Raw genomic sequence first — 18717 nt, 5'->3', positions numbered from 1 at the left:
TTCCGGTTATCTCAACTAGAATTCTAATAAATTTAACTAGAAATTTCTGATTCGTCCATTTTCAACCAGAAATTTTTTTCAGTGAACTATTGTAAAATTCTTTTATATGATTGGTTTATACATTTAGATCTAATAAGGAACTAAGGGTAAGATTAATCATATTAGAGAATTTTACAACAGTTTCAAAGCTGCCTTTTTACTAAACGTATTATAGCCTTGGTAAAAAAAGAGAAATGCCTCTGCTCAATTCATCTATCCTTAAATTTAAAAAATTAAGAAAGAAAAGCTAAGTAAGAAGAGCGCCATTTAAGATCAATGGAATAATACATATGTATTTAAGTAGTGTATAAAATTCGTTTGTAACGTTAATTCAACTTTAAGCAAGGCTTAAAATTCTCTTCTTCTCTGTCTCTCTTTCGAGAGAGTTCACTTTACAGAGAGAAAGAGAAAGAGAGGAAGGGAGAGAGAAAGAATTTTAAGCCTTGCTTAAAGTCAAAGTAACATTGGTGCAATTGGATTTTATTCCAACATCTGACTTTGACCGTAAATGGCGCTTCTCTTATTTATGACCGTTTCTACCAATGTAATTTAATTTTAACCTTGGTTTAATTAATTCTTTATTTTTCGAAGAATTAGAAGTTCCAAGCATTAATTCTATCAATGTAAGATTAACTTTGCATTGTTGTCTTATTCTGGTTTTGTTACTGGTAGGTTTTGTAACAGTAATTTTGCTGACGCCTAACCATTTGCAAGCTACTATCGTCTATTGTATTTATATTATGTTAACTATATCCTATTGTATCATATTTTATGTCTATTACTCTGTTAACATATAGTCTTTTACATATAAAGCTTTGCAATAAACTAAATTAAATTAAACTTTAATGTTAATTTAATTTACTCTTTACCTTCTTCTAATTTTAAGAATTAGAAAAAGATAACAATAGTTAAATCAAGATTAATCAAAGTTAATCTTACGTAGGTGGAACCGGTTTTAGTTGACGTAATTATATATTTGACGGACTTGTGTGTGTTTCTTATTATTGTTAAAAAAATTAACTAATTATTGTTGTTAAAAAAATTAACCTAAATAGATCGCCAAATTATTTTGAAAAATTTTTTGTCACCACTAATCATACATTTCGGTAAAAATTTTTTTTCAAATTATGTGTTTTTCTTAGCTTTGCATCACACTTAAACATTTAAATGTTTATAGGGTCAATCTTATAATTATATAATAATTCTGCATAACGTGTTCATCGTGATTTCTCTTCATTTTAAAGGCTTTTTTTTATTGAGTCTTTTTTTATCGTTTCGTAACATTTGAAAATATAATTACTAATATTGATCCTGCCCATTAAGGTAAAAATAAATTACTTTAGATCATTCTACTTATATATGTATATAGTAATATATTAATGCTTAAATTAATATGGATATATTCGTATGCTAATTCCATGGATATTTCTCTCCCTTAGGAAATATTTAAAATAAATAAGTTAAATTAAAAAAAAATACACTAAAATATGAAATTAAAAGAAAAATATTGGCTGCGATATACATTATGTATGAAGAATTTAAGAATTAAAGGACATCCAGTTCGGTCGGATTTTATTTGAAGAAAGCTGTCGACGGAGATGTAACCTCGAAACAAGAAGATCAATCTTCGTTTTCACGTTTGCTTCAGCGAGAACGTTTCTCAAGATGACCAAATCGAAGTTCCTCGCAGTCTCGAGTATGTGCCGTCTTGAGTACAAAGAAAATTCTCAGAGTCGGACAGTTTGTCCCCTCTCTTTTTTTTTCTTTTTCTCTCGTCGCGGCGCGGCACGGGGACAATGTCAAACTCTTTATTAGCAACGTCGAGACAAGTTCCATTAATATGAATCATGAACGAAAAGCGTGCGACAATACGTCCTCCTCTACGTGCATAGTATTCAAACGCACGTCGTTGCCGAGCGGCGAAACGGCGAACGGCAGGCACGTTCCCGTCATTGTCGAGGCTGCGAAGAGGCAGAGATGAAAATTTCACCTGCATAACCGACTCGAGGATGATGGCGACAATTTGTAAGCGACGTGGCGTTCCGTTGTCAGTAACGTAGACTAAAGAGGGAACAAATCAGACATCCTTGAGGAGAGCTCGATTCGCAAAACAAGTGTCACGCTTATTTGATCGAAGTGGCTCGCTAAATTATTCAAGATTTGGAAGGTATACTTCTCATGCGATTGCTAATGAATAATAATTAATGTTTCTTGTAAATCTTATCCATTTCAATTTGCGTTTCTCTGTGCCGAAGATTATACTTTAATATTTTGATATTCACGAATCCTGTTTTGTGAATGAATGCATCGTTTTATTTCCATTTTAAATGTTCATTTCGTACCATTTTTCGTCTTTTTTCTCTCGTTTTACCATTCTTTCTTCGAAGTCAATAGTAAAGTTGGTTTGCGCACTGACATGGGCACAACGAGAATTTTCCGAAATATTTTTTTAATATATTTTTATTTTCTTTTTATTTAATCATTTTTATGCGTTTTACATACGTGGACGCTTAAAGGGGTCAAGCGAGTCTCGAACATCTTCTCACTTACGTCGAAGCTCTCATTAGCATAATTAACAAAATTTACACTACGTTGGCAAACTTAATAATTGATTTTTTAAATAGATAATTTATTTATAATAACACGATTATCAACTTTTAAAAAGTGATCTCTACTTTTTACTCGTATCCTAGATTTAGAATTGATAATTTAATCCACGCGCGAGTTGCTGTGCTCATTTAGCATTTAACTACATCTGCTGCATAATAATTTACACTAAACACGCTATGATTCATACATAACTATTCAGCACAAATTAAAATTTTGCAGAAAACTGGCTGCAAATCCGATATGTAATGCATTTTTTTCAACATAGTGAGTAACGACAGATAATAATCGAAAATTCAAACAATTACTGCGAAAGAGTCATCTCATCAAGGATATTGTAATTATGAATATATCACATAATGCATTCATTATCATGTGATGTTACGTACGATATACATATAAGTAGTATTATATTATATTATTAGTATTCTTATATAATTACTAACACAAAATCAATGGGATACTTTAACAGCACAGACCTTCAGAGGATGTCCTGAGGACGTCCGTAAGTCCTTGAACATCCTAAGGACATCCCCCGGATGTATCCCAGATAAAGCGTGCTGTTAGGATATCTAATAGAATCTATAGACAATAGTGCCGGATATAATTAAAAAGTATCATATACTTACATCCTCAAACCACATAATGGGGAAAATAATGTCGGGGAATGAAGCGACCTGCTTGATATCTCGCACCTGGCTAACTGCGAGATTAATTTGTACCCTCGCTCGCGCCTTCATAGCCGTGCCCATTATAGGCTGTACGTCAATGTAGAGCTGATGTTTCTCGGGATCCGGCGGGGATATGCCTGTCACAGCCTCCCGTAAGGCTGGATCAGCTGGAAAAAAGAATCAAACAACGTGAGTGAGATTATAAATCGCTCGACAGAACTAAAGTATTTACTATTTCTCTCTCTCTCTCTCTCTCTCTCTCTCTCTCTCTCTCTCGTATCTATCTTGTATCACCATTAATTTGAAAAAACTTGCCGTATTAATTTGCATATATAATCTGTTCTCCATCTGTAACTTTTTTATATTATAGTATATTGTCGTTTATTCGAGGAAATTCACACTGTTTTTTGTATATACATATATTTTGTTCTTTGTTAAACTTCTGTTTCATCATACTACATTATTTTTACGTTAAAAAATTCTTTTTTGCTTATTCTATATTCGTTCTTCTTTATATTCTTAGAGAATTTATCCTAGAATGTAGAATTAATAAAAATGTTTTATCTGTCCATTTATCTTTGTTTCTACAAAATTAAATTACTATTAACATCACATTTTTATGAATAATTATGATATAATTTCTTCAATTTTTGATATTAAATTATTTTGCAAATTCGTAAAATTAGTTTATATTTATTTGACGTGAATCAGCAGAGATGCCAGTTTAACCATTAGTCTGGTTACGCTCGTGCCTTTACATAATAACATTGCTTCGTTGCTTCGCAGTGTCAAAAGTCACCGCGTGCGGTTACACGTACAAAACGGACGTAATGCACCACAGTTAAGTGGCGCTTCATCGTCAGTCAAGTGGTTTAAGAACCATACTTAAGATTCTTAAAGTATTTCAAAACGCATAAACAGAAAAGCAATGATATTCTAGAAATGAAATTCATTATTCTATCCTTTTCTATTTTTAAAAAATAATGATCAAGAAATTAAAATAATGATGCGCGCGCGACTTCTCTTGATTATTTTCGCATTTATAATTAAATGACTTTTAAAGCAAGCGTTTATATAATCATTAATACAAAATAACATTTAACCGTTGTACTCTTTTTTTTCGAAGAATGCGGATGTAGGGGTTATTTACAGAATATTTTATGTCAAATTTGTAAAGGAATTCGCATCAAAGATGTCTTGTGTTATTTGAACGAAATCGAGTATCATAAAGTATTTTGTGTAAGGTGTCCCAAATTAGGAGGAACAGTCCCAAATTTGGTCTCAAATTAAGAACATGATTATGAATTATCCTTTTTTTAAATGTGAAAATAATAAATATAAATAATAAGTAAAAATAATAAGTTTAAAATATAATTTTCAACTAAATTCTGTAAAGAATTTTATATTTTTTTATTTAAAAACCTCGATATTATTCATAAAATACATCAATAAAAAAATACAATTTAAAAAAATAAAATGTAATCTCATAACTTGATGTAATTGTTATTATGATCTCATATATGATGTTATATACATTAATTAATTATTAGTTTTTTACTTCTATTTTGTAATTATTAGTTATTTAAAAATATAATATAACATTATTCATACAAAGAAAAGTTTATTTATAAAAATTTAATTACAACAGTTAATTTCGATTTTTTTAAACGTCCCTCTTTCCCTTTTTAAGAAGTCGTTTATTTAAATTTTGTATTAGAAACGAATTCGAGTATCTTGCGCATTTTGTTTTACGAGAGAACGATTTCACACGACGGTGAAACTAGACTTCTATCGGAGCGTCATCTAAAATCTGGAGCGTTGAAAGTAAAAGTTTGCGCGGTGCGAAAATATATGCGCGATAAATACGAGAGAAACAGTTCGTATAATATTTCGTGGGAGAATCACGCCGGATGCCGCGAAAGAGATTGTTCCTAGGAAAAATAGGTCTCATAGTAACAGACTGTTCGACCGACTGCGACTTCTAGTTATAGTCGCACAGAGCCGGAAGCGACGCGACAAGTAGATCTCGCTTACGAAACTAGCACGCACGTAAGCGATCTTCGTTAGCCAGCCTGTCGGTCGGTCGGTCGGTCGGTCGATTACCTGTTCTACGTAAAGAAAAGGAGACACGTGGGCGCAAGAAGATGAAGAATTAGTTCGCTTGACAGCGACTAGGAAGTAGCGACGAGTGATCGCAGACACATGGATGAAGCGTCGGTGACGTGAGGAAGGAAATGCACGGTGTGTTGCATATACGACGCAAACAGACTTATCGCGATAATCTGCTAAGAAAATAATTCCCGGCAATTTATGTGTTGCGTTTACGTAAGACGATACACTTTTACATACACGCAAGAGATTGATCGCGTAACGATCGACCCAGACGATGCCTTAGATTCACAGTGTCGGAGATTCATGACACGATACGTTACGTCAAGTATCGGATGATGTGAATAGCGTTCCACGATTAGCAGAGCTCGCAATTGCTCGCAATAAATCCTGGGAATAATAATAATAATAATAATAATTACGGCATAATAAACAAGACGCGAAACTTGCTGTCTGTTACTCAATCGTTTCGCGTCATCTTGACGTATATATCATCCGACTTTAAGATCTCGCAATTAACTCTGATAAATACGATAATTGCCAATAAATAAAATATCTCGTCTCGAACCTCATTACGATAGTAATTTGTAAATGAGGTTTCGTCGAGGAGGCCAGAAACCGCGGGTTACGTGACACTTACCAAGGTAGAAATGCGGAAAAGTGATGAGAACCGGCGAATCGTACTGGCACAGGGAGACGTTGAACGTGCCCTCTGGTGCACATGGTGGTCCAGCTGGACAGTAACACTGCTGCGACGCCATTTTTTCTACCGAGGTGAAGACATTCGTCGGCGGGGCGAATCTGTAGCCAGGGACTCCTCCGGCGGCTATTACTTCACGCTAGAAAACAAAATTTTCTTTGATGCGCTATGACCAAAGTCAATATTTTATTGAAAGTATTGATTCATATATTTTTGTAAAAGTACCACCCTTTTAAATAAGTAAAAGCATAGCTTACACGGAAAAAATGATCGAGTAATTTTTGTCTTACAAGACTATATCGTATAGTAAAAATATTCTGATTATTTTTGCCAAACTTATGACAAACTTTATTTGTATCTGAATGTAAAAATATCAAGAGATATAAGGTAAATATTACAATTATAATAAATTTATTCAAACGATTATTACCTTTCAGAAAGAAAGTCATACTTTATTCTCAAGATTATAAACATGTACAACGCTCGAGACTTTATACACTTATATTTTTTACCGCGCAGTAAAGTAATTTTAAGAGCGTAAAAAATACTTATTGATAAAGTAAGTTTTATAGTCTGCAGTAGCATAAAATTTATAATTTTACGAAATGTAAAAAGTATCTTACAGTATAGCTATATGACGATGGTTCATTTACTAGAAAAGTAAAGTAAATTTTACATAAATGGGCGCCTATCTCAATATGCATCTTTTAATTCTATAAAATTTACTAAAATTCTGACACATATTAATTTACGTTTTTCTTCGTGCGGGATTAAAAACAGAACTGAAAACTCTAAGCGACGTGAAACGTACTAACTTTATGTTTCTTATATTTAGCTGATCCATTCAGGTTCGATATTTCGCATCGAAATTAAAAATAAAATTAAAATTAAAATTGCTGGCCCAAATTATTAAAAAATATGTTACTAATTTTTGTTTACGTATGTTATTTTCAATATTTTTATTCAAATAATGTAACAATTAGGGGAATGTTCGATTAAATTAGCAAAAATTTTGAAATCTTAAAAATATTAGGTTGGGGAAAAAGTTTCTTCGTATTTAAAAAAATTTTTTTGCAAAAGTTTTTCATTTGTTACTAAATTTTCGTTACAATTATATCATTTGCTAGAGTTTCAGCTTTAAGAATCTGTTTTTTAAATTGCGGTATGATAATTTTTATTGAGGTTATGAGCAATCGAAATCAGAATGCTCCTTTATTTAACTCGCGAATAACTCAGGAAGAAAAAATTATAGGAACATTAAAAAAAAATGATTTTGTAGGGTAAGCTTTAAGCTTTCACGATAGGTAGTCGAAAATTTTCGTAAATTTTTTTGGGGCATGTGAGAGACTCCTAAAGCGAAAAGAAAATTATTCATCTTTTTCAGCTCGTAGTTTTTTAAATGTAAGTATTACCAAACTCACAGAAACTAAAAAAATATAATAACCTTTCGAAAGTAGAGATTTCAAAATCCTTTTTTAAATTTAAATTTCGTTGATTTTTGACGAAGATATTGTATATATAATTTTGAATTAAAAAATACAAAGAAACTTTTTCCCCAATTTAATATTAATTGTTCATGGTTCATAATGAGAAAAATAACTTTATTTTTTAGTCTAAAAAATTTTATTTATTCAAGGTATTGATCGAAATATATATATATATATTAATATTATTAATGTTTTATGTTATCTCTCTCTCTCTCTATTATAATGCTATTAAATTATACAGATGAATGATGCAGTATGTAAACAAAAACAGACACGATTTTTTTTCGACATCCTCCTGCTTTTATATTTTACCACCTCGAAAAATTATTAAGTCGGAGTCTGAAAAGGTCATCAAACGCTTCTAGTCATATCAGTTGAACAATTAAGGACGACCAACAAAAATACAAACTTGATAAACCAGCGGCAACGTCCGGCAGAGATCTTTCTCGAAGACCTTGAGCACGGTCTGCTTCGTGATATGAGGTGGGAATATGCTGCCATCGGTGCCCATGATGGAGTCGCATTCCTTCGTGGTCCAGTGGCCGAGAGCGTCCTTGCCGTTCCACCTGTCCATTAATCCGAATTTGGTGATATCAGTACTGCCTGTAAACATCGTGTATAGATCCGTTCCAGTCGCGTTCTTGCCATAAAGCAGACCGAACTGATCGTACGGCAGCTTTTGTTCCTTGGGCACAACGTCCTTGGCCAGCTTGAGCAGAGGGTCATCGTAACCCCAAAGTAACTGGTCGACCGACACCTCGACGAACGGCTTGATTTTCAGGATGTCCATGATGGACGCCATCGCCAGTCGCAGGAAACGAGCGGCGTGTTTCGACTGACTGGTAGCTGATAGCATAGGAACGTTCGGAACGACCACCAAATCATCATCGGAACCGGATGATAGATCCTAACATTTCGATGAGAAAAGAAAGAAAATGAAAATCTGACCGAGTGAAAAATCATGACTGATTGAATGCAATAATAAGAAAATTTGTAGAAGAATAAATATACGATAAAAATCTATTTTAGAATAGAAAGTAATGATTAACAATAATTAATTCTTAGTACGATGATTTTTCAGTCTTTTATTACACACGATAAGTGTTACTATATTAATTTCAAGTAGACAAAATTAAAACTAAGTGTTTAATAATTAATTTAGTAATAAGCAAATTACACACTAATTTTTTATTTAAAAAAGTTCTATATAAACGTTATAACTAATTACTTACTGCTTCTAGATTTCCGAAGAAAAGAAATATGCAGAACACGAATGACTCAATTGTGTATACTAAGAATTAACATACACATACATACGATAAAAAGTTAATAATAGCGTATTATTATATAAAATTAAAAAATGTTACACAAAAAGTATAAATCACGCATGTATAGAAAAACAGCGCAATGGAATAAAAGTAATTAAAAAAAAAAAAACAAAGATAATAACAGAAAATGAAAGAATACGTAACAATGTACGGTAATACAATAATTTGCGAAAAAAACAGAGATCGTTCAGACAAAGAATGAAAATCCATATTAATTCGCGAACCGTTACACAGCATCCGTATAATAAATATTTTCTTCCATAAATTTTCTCTCGAAGCAAGAACAGTCCGTGTACATATTGTCTTTCTTGTCGCCAAGTTATACGATAATACACTTGACTACGCCGTGGAAACGTTTCTCTGAAACGTCGAATGTAGAAAGTCGCGGCAGTGATTTCGATGCGCGAGCAAGAGTAGCCGTGCAGCCGCAAGTCGACAGAGGAAACACGGCTATGACGGATTTAAATAAACCCGGAGGCGACGTGACGCCTTCGATTGTCATTCAACGTGGATTCACTGGTTATTTTTTCTTAGTAGCCGACGTTATTCCCGTGCTTCTTGAATAAACGAACAATCAAAGATCGTGATACATCCTATGCGTTAAAGACGCGCATTGTCTTGAATATTAATCAAATGCTTCTCATAATAAAAATATCTCAGTCTCAGTCTCAGCTGTTTTAATGGATCACCTTGGAAAATATTCGCGTGAAAAGAAAGCTAAGCATTAGATATTTATATATTTATATAAAAAAGTTAAATATATATAAGGAAGTTAAATATTTATATGTGTATGTTCATATTTTGTGGAAAGCAACGACTTATTGTATAATTAAAAGATACATGATGTAAGTTTAGAAAAATTGTAATTTCAATATACGGAAAGATATAAATTTTTAATAATTACAATTTCAACACGGAAATTAAACGTTTATTAAAAGATCAATATCGATATACCATATCTAAATGTAAATCAGAAACATCAAACCTGGTTTAAACGAAGAAAGCGAGAGTTTTCAATTAACATTACTGCTGTACCGTTAATTAGACAAGGGCTTACTGAATTAAAGACGAACGTCTTCTTGACTTTGTAGGTGACGGTTCCATTATCGTTGAATTTGATATCCACCTTCTCCCAACGTTGTTCGTAAACGTACGGACCCAGCTCTTGTAGCGCTGGTTTCTCGCCGTTGTTCAAAAATTCGTCAGCGTTCGTCACATTGTAGATGTAAACTTGCATACGTGGTACGACCGGCGGCTGCTTCCAAAATTTGAACGTGCGTCCACCCTCTCGTATCGTAAGCTCCTTGTCCAGGATTAAGTTGATGAGATTCGGAAATAGAACCGCCAGGACAGCAGCCAGGATTATTAGCAAGACTCCGCACGAAACGGCCGCCCCTGAGAAAGAGGAAGGAAAGATGAGTCACTGCCGTTAGTTAGAAGTGTACTTTGTTTTTTTTTTAACATTAAACGGAATTCGCATTAAAAATCATGAGAATCAGTATGTTAAAATAAGTAAAACTCGAAAGGAATTCAGAATTCTCGTTATATTTGTAGTCAAAGTACAAAATTAATTTATTTCGATGTACATTTTATAAAGAAGAAAAAGTTTCTCGTTTCTGGACTCATGATTTCATTTGGTATTGCCGAAGTAGCAGTAGCCTTAACAACCGCAAAGCATCGTGTTTTAAGAATTTATTCCTGTAGTTACATATCCTCACGAAATCAATTCAAAAAGTCGAAGGGGAGCATAGAAACGGCAAAATTAATTTATTTCACGAAGATACGGAACTTCCGTTCATTTTTATTCTATTTCTGTCAGCTTTTTCCATAAAATCCTTTATTTTTACACTTTATGTCAGAAATAACAATCCCGGAGACCTGGAGTAATTAACGAGTAACACGACTATCTTTCGAGGCAATCATGAATGTAATTACGTCACAATCTAACGACCTTCGATCGAGATTGTCGACCTAACGATCGACTCGATCAAACACAAAAAGGAACAAGGATAGCTGGTTTTGTAAAAAAGATGTCTTATAAGTCTCCTTAGAACGGTCATCTTCCTTCTCGCCACACATAATATCGCGGTTATATCCCGGGGGGGATAAATTTTATGTCTCTTTTAATGACTATATCAAATTGGATCGACGATTAGGATTAACAGTTACCCCGGTTCTATTTCAATTAACTACACTGAGATCCCATTTAATTGAATCAACTGATCTCTTGTTTGGATGGATTTCTTGATGGGCAAATAAATTCTTGATTGATGGAATGAAATAATTTAGTTAAAGCGAAAAATTTGATTATTATTTCATTTTATTTGTTTCAGATTACATACGGTTCGCGATGCTTGCACTTTTTGCATTTAGCATCTTCGTTCTCTCTCTTTTCAAATGCCTGAATATATATTTATTCCTTTTTAAGTGTAAACATTTTTGGGGATTTCAAGCAATGCGAATAAACCTACAAATAATAGGATTCTCAGTGCACGATGCAACGAGTCCATTGGTTGAAATAGAACCGAGCAATCGTCAATCGTAAATGTCAACTCGTAGTCTGATACGAGTTTAAGAACGAAAGAATCATTAGATGTAAACCAGTTGTGGACATTTTGCACCTTTCTCGTGAATATTTATCCTTCTGTACGATCCGTTCCTCGCGCATGTGTTGCGTGTTATTATTTATGCACTCATGCGGCCGTACGCTTAACGCTCTGCAATTACTTGCGGTAAGCAAGTGTCCGGTAACCGGTTAATCAAAAAGATGTAATGCTAAATCAAGGATTGAAAACTCGGGATAAAAGACTCGTAAGAATGTATTATAACTTTAATTATTCCACGTGGAAGATTGAAAATAATTATGCATAAAGCGATGACAAAAAAGCTATTAGAGCCATCAGTGGAATTTTATGAGGCGTATAAATGTAAGAAATATATCTTTCCTATCTTTTTTTTGTTATTATAAAATAGTATCCCTTATTATTTTTTATTTATGTCTTTAAATTTAATATTACTTCCATTTTTAACCTCTTTGAATTAAATGTAAAATCTATCGATGTTTAAAATTAAACATGTATCCTTGATTTTAATTATGTAAAATCTTTGATATATTCGCGTGCTTTGATCGCACGAAGAATTAGGAAATATAAAAATTGAGAAATTTATCCTTATTAGCTGTTTATACCAAAAAGAGTCTTAATATGGCCAAGACCTTCACCTCATTAGCCAAATCGTGAATTTTGTTTAATTCTCGTATCACACTTGCGGGCAATTGTAACTGTTTAGCAATAAACATCTACATGCAAATTTGTGTAATGGCGAAGCCAGCCATTACACAAATTTCACGCCACGCGACATTGTGTCAGAAAAGTCTCTCATATGATTAGTTGTCATTAGATTAACATAAAACACATATTTAATTTGCTTATCAATTTAAGTAAATTCAATATTTCAAAACTCACTCAATATTTCTCATTATTTATTCATTTCTTCAATATTTAATATCTCTTATTAATTTAAATAAATTTAGATAAAAATTCGATATTAATAGCTATATAGATTCTTCACTTTAATACATTTATAGAACATACCGATTTTTTGCATAATTATCTACATTTAACAGCTACTGTATAAATACGTTAACAACTCTTATTGTTAGATCTTTATTAGATTCATAGAACGTTTACGTCCTTCGTGCGATGGTCGTCAATTGCGTTGTTTGTTTTCCTCACGTTGTTTGTTTTTCGAGTAGGGTTACCAGCTGTACTCTTATTTAAAAGTACATGTACATACTGTTTTTGAGGTCGTAAAGTCTCTATTTTGCAACTGCGTAAGCGTAGTTGCAAATCACTTACAACTACGCTTACGTAATTGTAGAATAGGCTTTAAACTTCTGGTCATTAATTAAAATTTTATATTTATAAAATTATATTAATAAGAATTTTGTTAATAAAATATAATATTATATTGTAAAATTTTTATTTTGTTAAATACCTACATTTAGCGCATAAAAAATTATATACACTCTTCTTCCATCTCCGAATCATCATCTCTTAAAAAATATATAGTGTACACGGATAGAATTTTCTTTTAAAATTTATCCTGAAAATATGGTAGTTGTGATACAATACAATATATTTCACAAATTTTTACATGCACTTCAGTAAAATTTATCAAACTTATTTTATACTTTATTGTAGTTTTATTAATGAATGAGAGATTTACATTAAAATTCTTCGAAATACACACACACAATGTTGTTCCACGACTGTCATATTTTCAGTAAATTCTAAGAAAAAATTCTCTCCGTGTACTCTCTCTCTCTTCTCTCTCTCTAGTTTCTTGTGACTCAGATGTGGTAATCCTACTCGCGAGGCTTGCGGGTCCATTAACACGTCGATATATCGCATTCCTTTTCGTCCCTCACGACGAAATTACAAAACCACCGCCTACGCGACACGCAAGCGGAAGAAAGCTGATCGGCGCTCGATGCATCAATGCGCGAGTACATCGGTCTCGCTTTCTAGTAGAACCGCGCAAGTCGCGTTCGTACCCGACGGAAGAAATGCAGGATTCTTATCCCCTCTTCTTTACCCCCGTTTGTTCCGACTTTTCTTTTCCTGCTTTTCACGCGCGCGCGAGTGCACATATTTACTTCACAGTCCCGCAGGATGATAATTTTTGCATTGTTGCGGTTGCATCTTTTTATATTGAAAGAAATAACGGAACCGGATATGTTCAGATCGCAATATAAGGTGAAACCGGAAACGTAAATAATCATGATTCTCGAAATTTATGAAGCGATATTAATTCTCTAGATCTTAAATATCTCTGGAATGTTCTCATTCTCTTTTCTTGTTGAGTGTTCATCTTACATCATTTCCGACTTATCAAATGCAGACTTTAGTCATTATTCCTAGTTAGAAGAATAAAAAACTCAGCGCTTTTGAATTTTTCAATTTCATTCCTGTTTTTCCACGCAATAAGTATTTTGTGATTAAGACATGTAAAAATGTGAATTGTTTTATCTACCTTCGGAACTAATTGTGTTATCAAAAGTAATGTAAGTGTAACGTCAAAATAAGTGAGGTAGAAAAAAAATGCGAATAATCATTCTCACGATGAGAAACACAAACAAACATTTTCAAAATATCTTGTGTTTTTTTTCCCCTCGAGACCGTAATTCTTGCTTGCTAGCTTATACGTTTTGCTCGCCGTCGCGTAAACTCGAGCGAGGGAATTTCTCTTATTCCGAGGTGTTGCGACCGTGCAACCATGCGTTTTCGAGTACTTGACCTCCATTTCCTTCTTAGCGCCGTCTAACTTCGTGAATGGTGCGCGATGTACAGTTGCGATGCGCATCGTAATTCCGTGCATTGCGTCTGTGGAACAATAGCGTGTTAACTGCGAGTGACCAACTGGGACATACGCGAGAAGCCAAACCTGAGTGTACACGATCTTATATGCATTATACCTACGAGATTACAATCGAGCGTCTGACTCTAGATATATAATTAATACAATATTTCCAATCAAAAATTATTTATGCGAAAAGAATATTTATTTCATATCTGTGTAATTTTTTTCCGAAATGTAGGAAAGAACCGTTTTGTTGAAAATCTAGAAATTTAACTATATACAAATGAAAATAATTTTGTTGAATTATCAAATTAATTAAGTAAAACATTTAAGTGTTGATGACAAGTGCTGCTAAAAGTTTTAATATTTAACAACTAATTTCAGTGTCCTACATAATTATTTTGGTCCAAACGAAATTATGTTTAAATCTATATCTAGCTATATACCTTTTTACCTGATAAATATTTATAAGAACATGTACAATTATATATATTTATAAAAATATGTATAATTATAATTATATATTAATATATATTGAAATATGTACATATATTTCTTTCTTTTGAAAAACTTCTGTTTCGTATAAAAAAAATAATAATCATAACAAGGAGAGACATAAAAATAATTAAAAGAATAATTTTTTTTACAAAAAAGTTTAAAGAAATAAAAAAGATTGCCCATATATTATAATTATAACGATGCATATATATGATTATAACACCAAAAAAATATTCTGCTGTTTAACGGTTTTGTGTTAATGTCAGAGGATTTTTCATTTATATACAACCTCAAAAAGATACTTCACAAAGTAGAGAAATTTCGTATAACCATAAGGTGCTGGATTCAATTGCAAACCTCTTAATGCTAGAAGAATGTCTTGCATATACTGATGCACGCATAACGCTACGGAAGCACGTAAATGACAAATTTCTAACAAATAAGCATGCCGCTAGTATATCTTACTATATTCTCTTATTTTAAAAGGCTATTCGAATTATTACAATAGAATTTTCTATAGAGAAATTTATTTTTTATCATAGCTCATGTATTTTCATTTTTAGATGAATACATATTATAAAATATACGCGCCTGATTTATGTAAGATTTTTTGCTTAGAGGAAATGCTATTTGTTGATAATTAATACAAAACTTTGGACTGACTTTGAACTTCGGTCTCCATTCATAAAAAGTGTAGAATATACGTCGAATCAGCTTCCAAATAATATATTCAGAAACCCGGTTATTATATTATAAGAAACACGTGATCATTACCAAAGCACGTTTACGCAAGTGCGCTGAATTCGGAATCGCGTGGCATTCTCTGTCGTGATTGTATGTAAAAACCAGCGTAAGCGTAAAAATCAACTGTCCCGGAGATCTTGCGACATCTCTTTGTGTGCCATGTGTGACCGATTGTTCGGCTAAAAAGCTATTTGCGTTTTTAGTCACGTAGAATGATATGCGGGGCGCAACCGCGGCCTTCAGAACGAATGATTCCACTTTACGACGTCCGGCAGACATGAATGGTAGGAGTGGTCCACGTGAACAAGGCTTAGGTCTCAAAATGCATCTCAAATGCAGTATATCGAAAGAAAAAAAAATAAAAATTAATATTTCACTCGTTAGATTTCCCTTTCGGACGCGGTCACGAGGAAGGGAATAAAAACTACCGCGCGCGTTTTGCAGCAATATTGAATGTCAAAGACAATTGATTGCGCAAGGAGAAGCGCAGGGATGAAGATGAGGGGGAGGGAGACGGGCGTATATTATTAACCCGTCGAAAAATTGCACGACTCGCTTCGAGACATCGGATATTGCATCGCGCGTAATTATCGATCGGCAAAGCGCGGACGGACGATTACAGATAATTTTTATTACCAGGGTTGCCTTGGGACACGTTCCCGCTGACATCGCGGTCAGAAGTTTTAACATCTTTTAACGAAATTGCAATTTGATATACAAATGTTATTGCTTGTATTTTTTCCTGTTAAAACGTTTCTCGAGGGATAGAGCGGCCTCGACGATCTTGTAAACATTCTATAGAAGGGCAATGTATCGATCGTCCTTGTTCGAAGAGCATGACAGCTCCAAAATGTTGTTCTCCTGGTAAGCGCGAAATCGGTGGTCGACAACCATACACGCGCATCGACTGCATGCGCAATAAGCGACCTCGTCGTCATGTAATAGCTTCGTTCTTATAGGAGAAAGGATGTCTTCGCATGACGGATTCGAGTCGCACGAGACCGAACGAATACCTCGCAACACACTCGACGATCGACGTGCATTATAGTACATTATGCATTCAAGTACTTGCAATATTTTGTAAAATAATATTCCGCAGACTGCATAATGTAATATATGTCTTCAATTTCTGTTTACTTATATATCTTTTAAAAATAAAAAAAAGAATCAATTTTTTATCTGTTTCTTACATCTCTCTACGTTGGAAAACAACGTTTCTTTTTAGAACGTTGCATTTTCGAAATCGTTGCTTCGTTAAAATTGTAGCTAAGTTCTCAATCTTAAAAAAGAAACATAAAGTCAATTTAATTAATGATGCCGAATTTGAGTCGCACGAAACCGAACGAATATCTTGCAACATACTCGACAATCGACGTACATTATACTGCGTTATAGATTCAAGTATAACTTCATTATTAAAAAAAAATTTGCTTCCTTACATGTAATGGAAGCAAATTTCAATCAGATACATTAAAAATATTTAATGTTGTCAATGAAAATAAAATTATAACTTAATTTTTATGTTTACTTATATTAAATTTCATGCAAATCTACATAAAATTTAATAAAAAATGTACTAAACTTCGTAAAATTTTATGAAAAGTACACTAAATTTCATGACAAATATACTTTTCAGTTGCAGATACATTAAATTACATTAAATTTAATTTAGTGTTATAAAATTGAATTTAATTTGTGTAACTTAAAAGTACATTAAATTTTATAACATTTTTAACAGTGTTGCAATATTTTATAAAATAATATTCTGAGAACCATATAACGTAAAATGTCTCCAATTTCTGTTTATTTATATCCGTAAAAAAAAAAAATTTTATCTGTTTCTTATTTCTCTTTATGTTGAAAAACAATGTTTCTCTTTTTTTTTTTTAGAATTCGCTACATTTTCAAAATTATGGCCTTGTCAAAATTGCAGCTAAATTCTATACGTCAATCTTATAAATTAATTTAATGATACTGAACGACCATAATATTAGTGATAGTCGGATAAACAAAACTTTCTAAGTATTAAGCATAATTTAGAGTCTAAACTTTAGACGATGCACGATTCGGCGAACGAATCGTGAGAACGAGACGAACTCGTGAAAAGATCACGACGAGCCGATCTGGCGAATCGATCGAGGAACGTGCCCGGTTTTGAGAACTGAAAGTTAATGCTGTTCTTTCAAGGCTTGGCAAGGTTCACATCGGGCATGGAAGAATTCCGAGGTATAACAATGTATTAATTATGCGAGGCACACGTCCATACGTCAATTGACGTCACAAGACTGACCTTACAAACACCATATACGAGTTATAATACGAATATGGTTCGCCGTTGACTCTTTTTTCGGCTGATTATCATGGCCAGTCGACTTTTTATTACCGATTAATTAAGGCAAGTTGGATCAGGAGTGACATGACATACATTCACGCGCATACAAGAGTAGTGAAAAATACTTATAAATACAAAATTGTGACCTTTCAGAAGAATTACTGGTTCAAGGTTTTCGTATGTACGACTTCTTAAGAAAAGTATGGGATGTAAATAAATATTTCGAAATTTCGCACGTTGCTCAGAAGTTGCAGCTTTAAAATGTTATTAAGAATGATAGCAAAAAAATATTTAAAATTCAAATCATACAGTACTCTTCATTAATGCAATTGCTGTGAAACTTGGAAAAGTAAGTAAAGGTTTGAAAAACATAAAGCACACCGAGGACAATTATAACTCTCCATCGGCCATGTGGAATTTTACACCTTCCGTCAGTAAATTGGTTCTCTAAACTTCTCAGTGCAGATTTTTATATTGCTCCGGCCTGTACAGAAACTTAAAAAAATTCTTGTATACTTGTGAAAACTTTAAACAAGTTTTTACTATATCATAAAAGTGTATTTTATATTTATTTCTTCCAGATTTAGAGATATGCAAATCAAGATGTAAGGTCATATGTGAGAATCAAATCGAATCGAATCGAAACATTTTTATTTGAAAACGAATCGAATTTGAATGAAATTTTCTCGGACTTACATTAAAAATTAATTTAAAAGTAATTTTAAAGTATTTTAATAATGTTCCAGATTTTTTTTTTAAATAAACGTCCATAATTCGGAAATCCATGAAACATCTGTTTTATCATTAGAATGGAAGCGAGAACTATAGCTTTAATCGGTAT

The 18717-nt window shown here is 32.9% G+C and overlaps 1 protein-coding gene across 4 annotated transcripts in view; it reads right to left on the bottom strand.

Moving 5' to 3' along the window:
- The window catches only part of emp (epithelial membrane protein), a 55658-nt gene that overhangs the window by 15679 nt on the left and 21262 nt on the right, over positions 1–18717 (bottom strand). For all 4 annotated transcript variants that reach the window (XR_001940509.1, XM_018519462.1, XM_018519461.1 and 1 more), the window contains 4 exons: positions 9999–10336; positions 8023–8520; positions 6067–6265; positions 3276–3484 (listed from right to left, as the gene is read on the bottom strand). Coding sequence is in view for 3 of the 4 variants with exons in the window: in XM_018519462.1 (XP_018374964.1) it covers positions 3276–3484; positions 6067–6265; positions 8023–8520; positions 9999–10336 (1244 nt within the window). In the remaining variant the exon portion in view is untranslated. The remainder of the gene's footprint in view (positions 1–3275; positions 3485–6066; positions 6266–8022; positions 8521–9998; positions 10337–18717) is intronic.

The sequence above is a fragment of the Trachymyrmex cornetzi genome, unplaced genomic scaffold, assembly GCF_001594075.2.
Source record: "Trachymyrmex cornetzi isolate Tcor2-1 unplaced genomic scaffold, Tcor1.1 scaffold83, whole genome shotgun sequence".
In the NCBI taxonomy this organism is placed as follows: Eukaryota; Metazoa; Arthropoda; class Insecta; order Hymenoptera; family Formicidae; genus Trachymyrmex; species Trachymyrmex cornetzi.
This window is presented reverse-complemented; position numbering and strand designations above follow the sequence as displayed.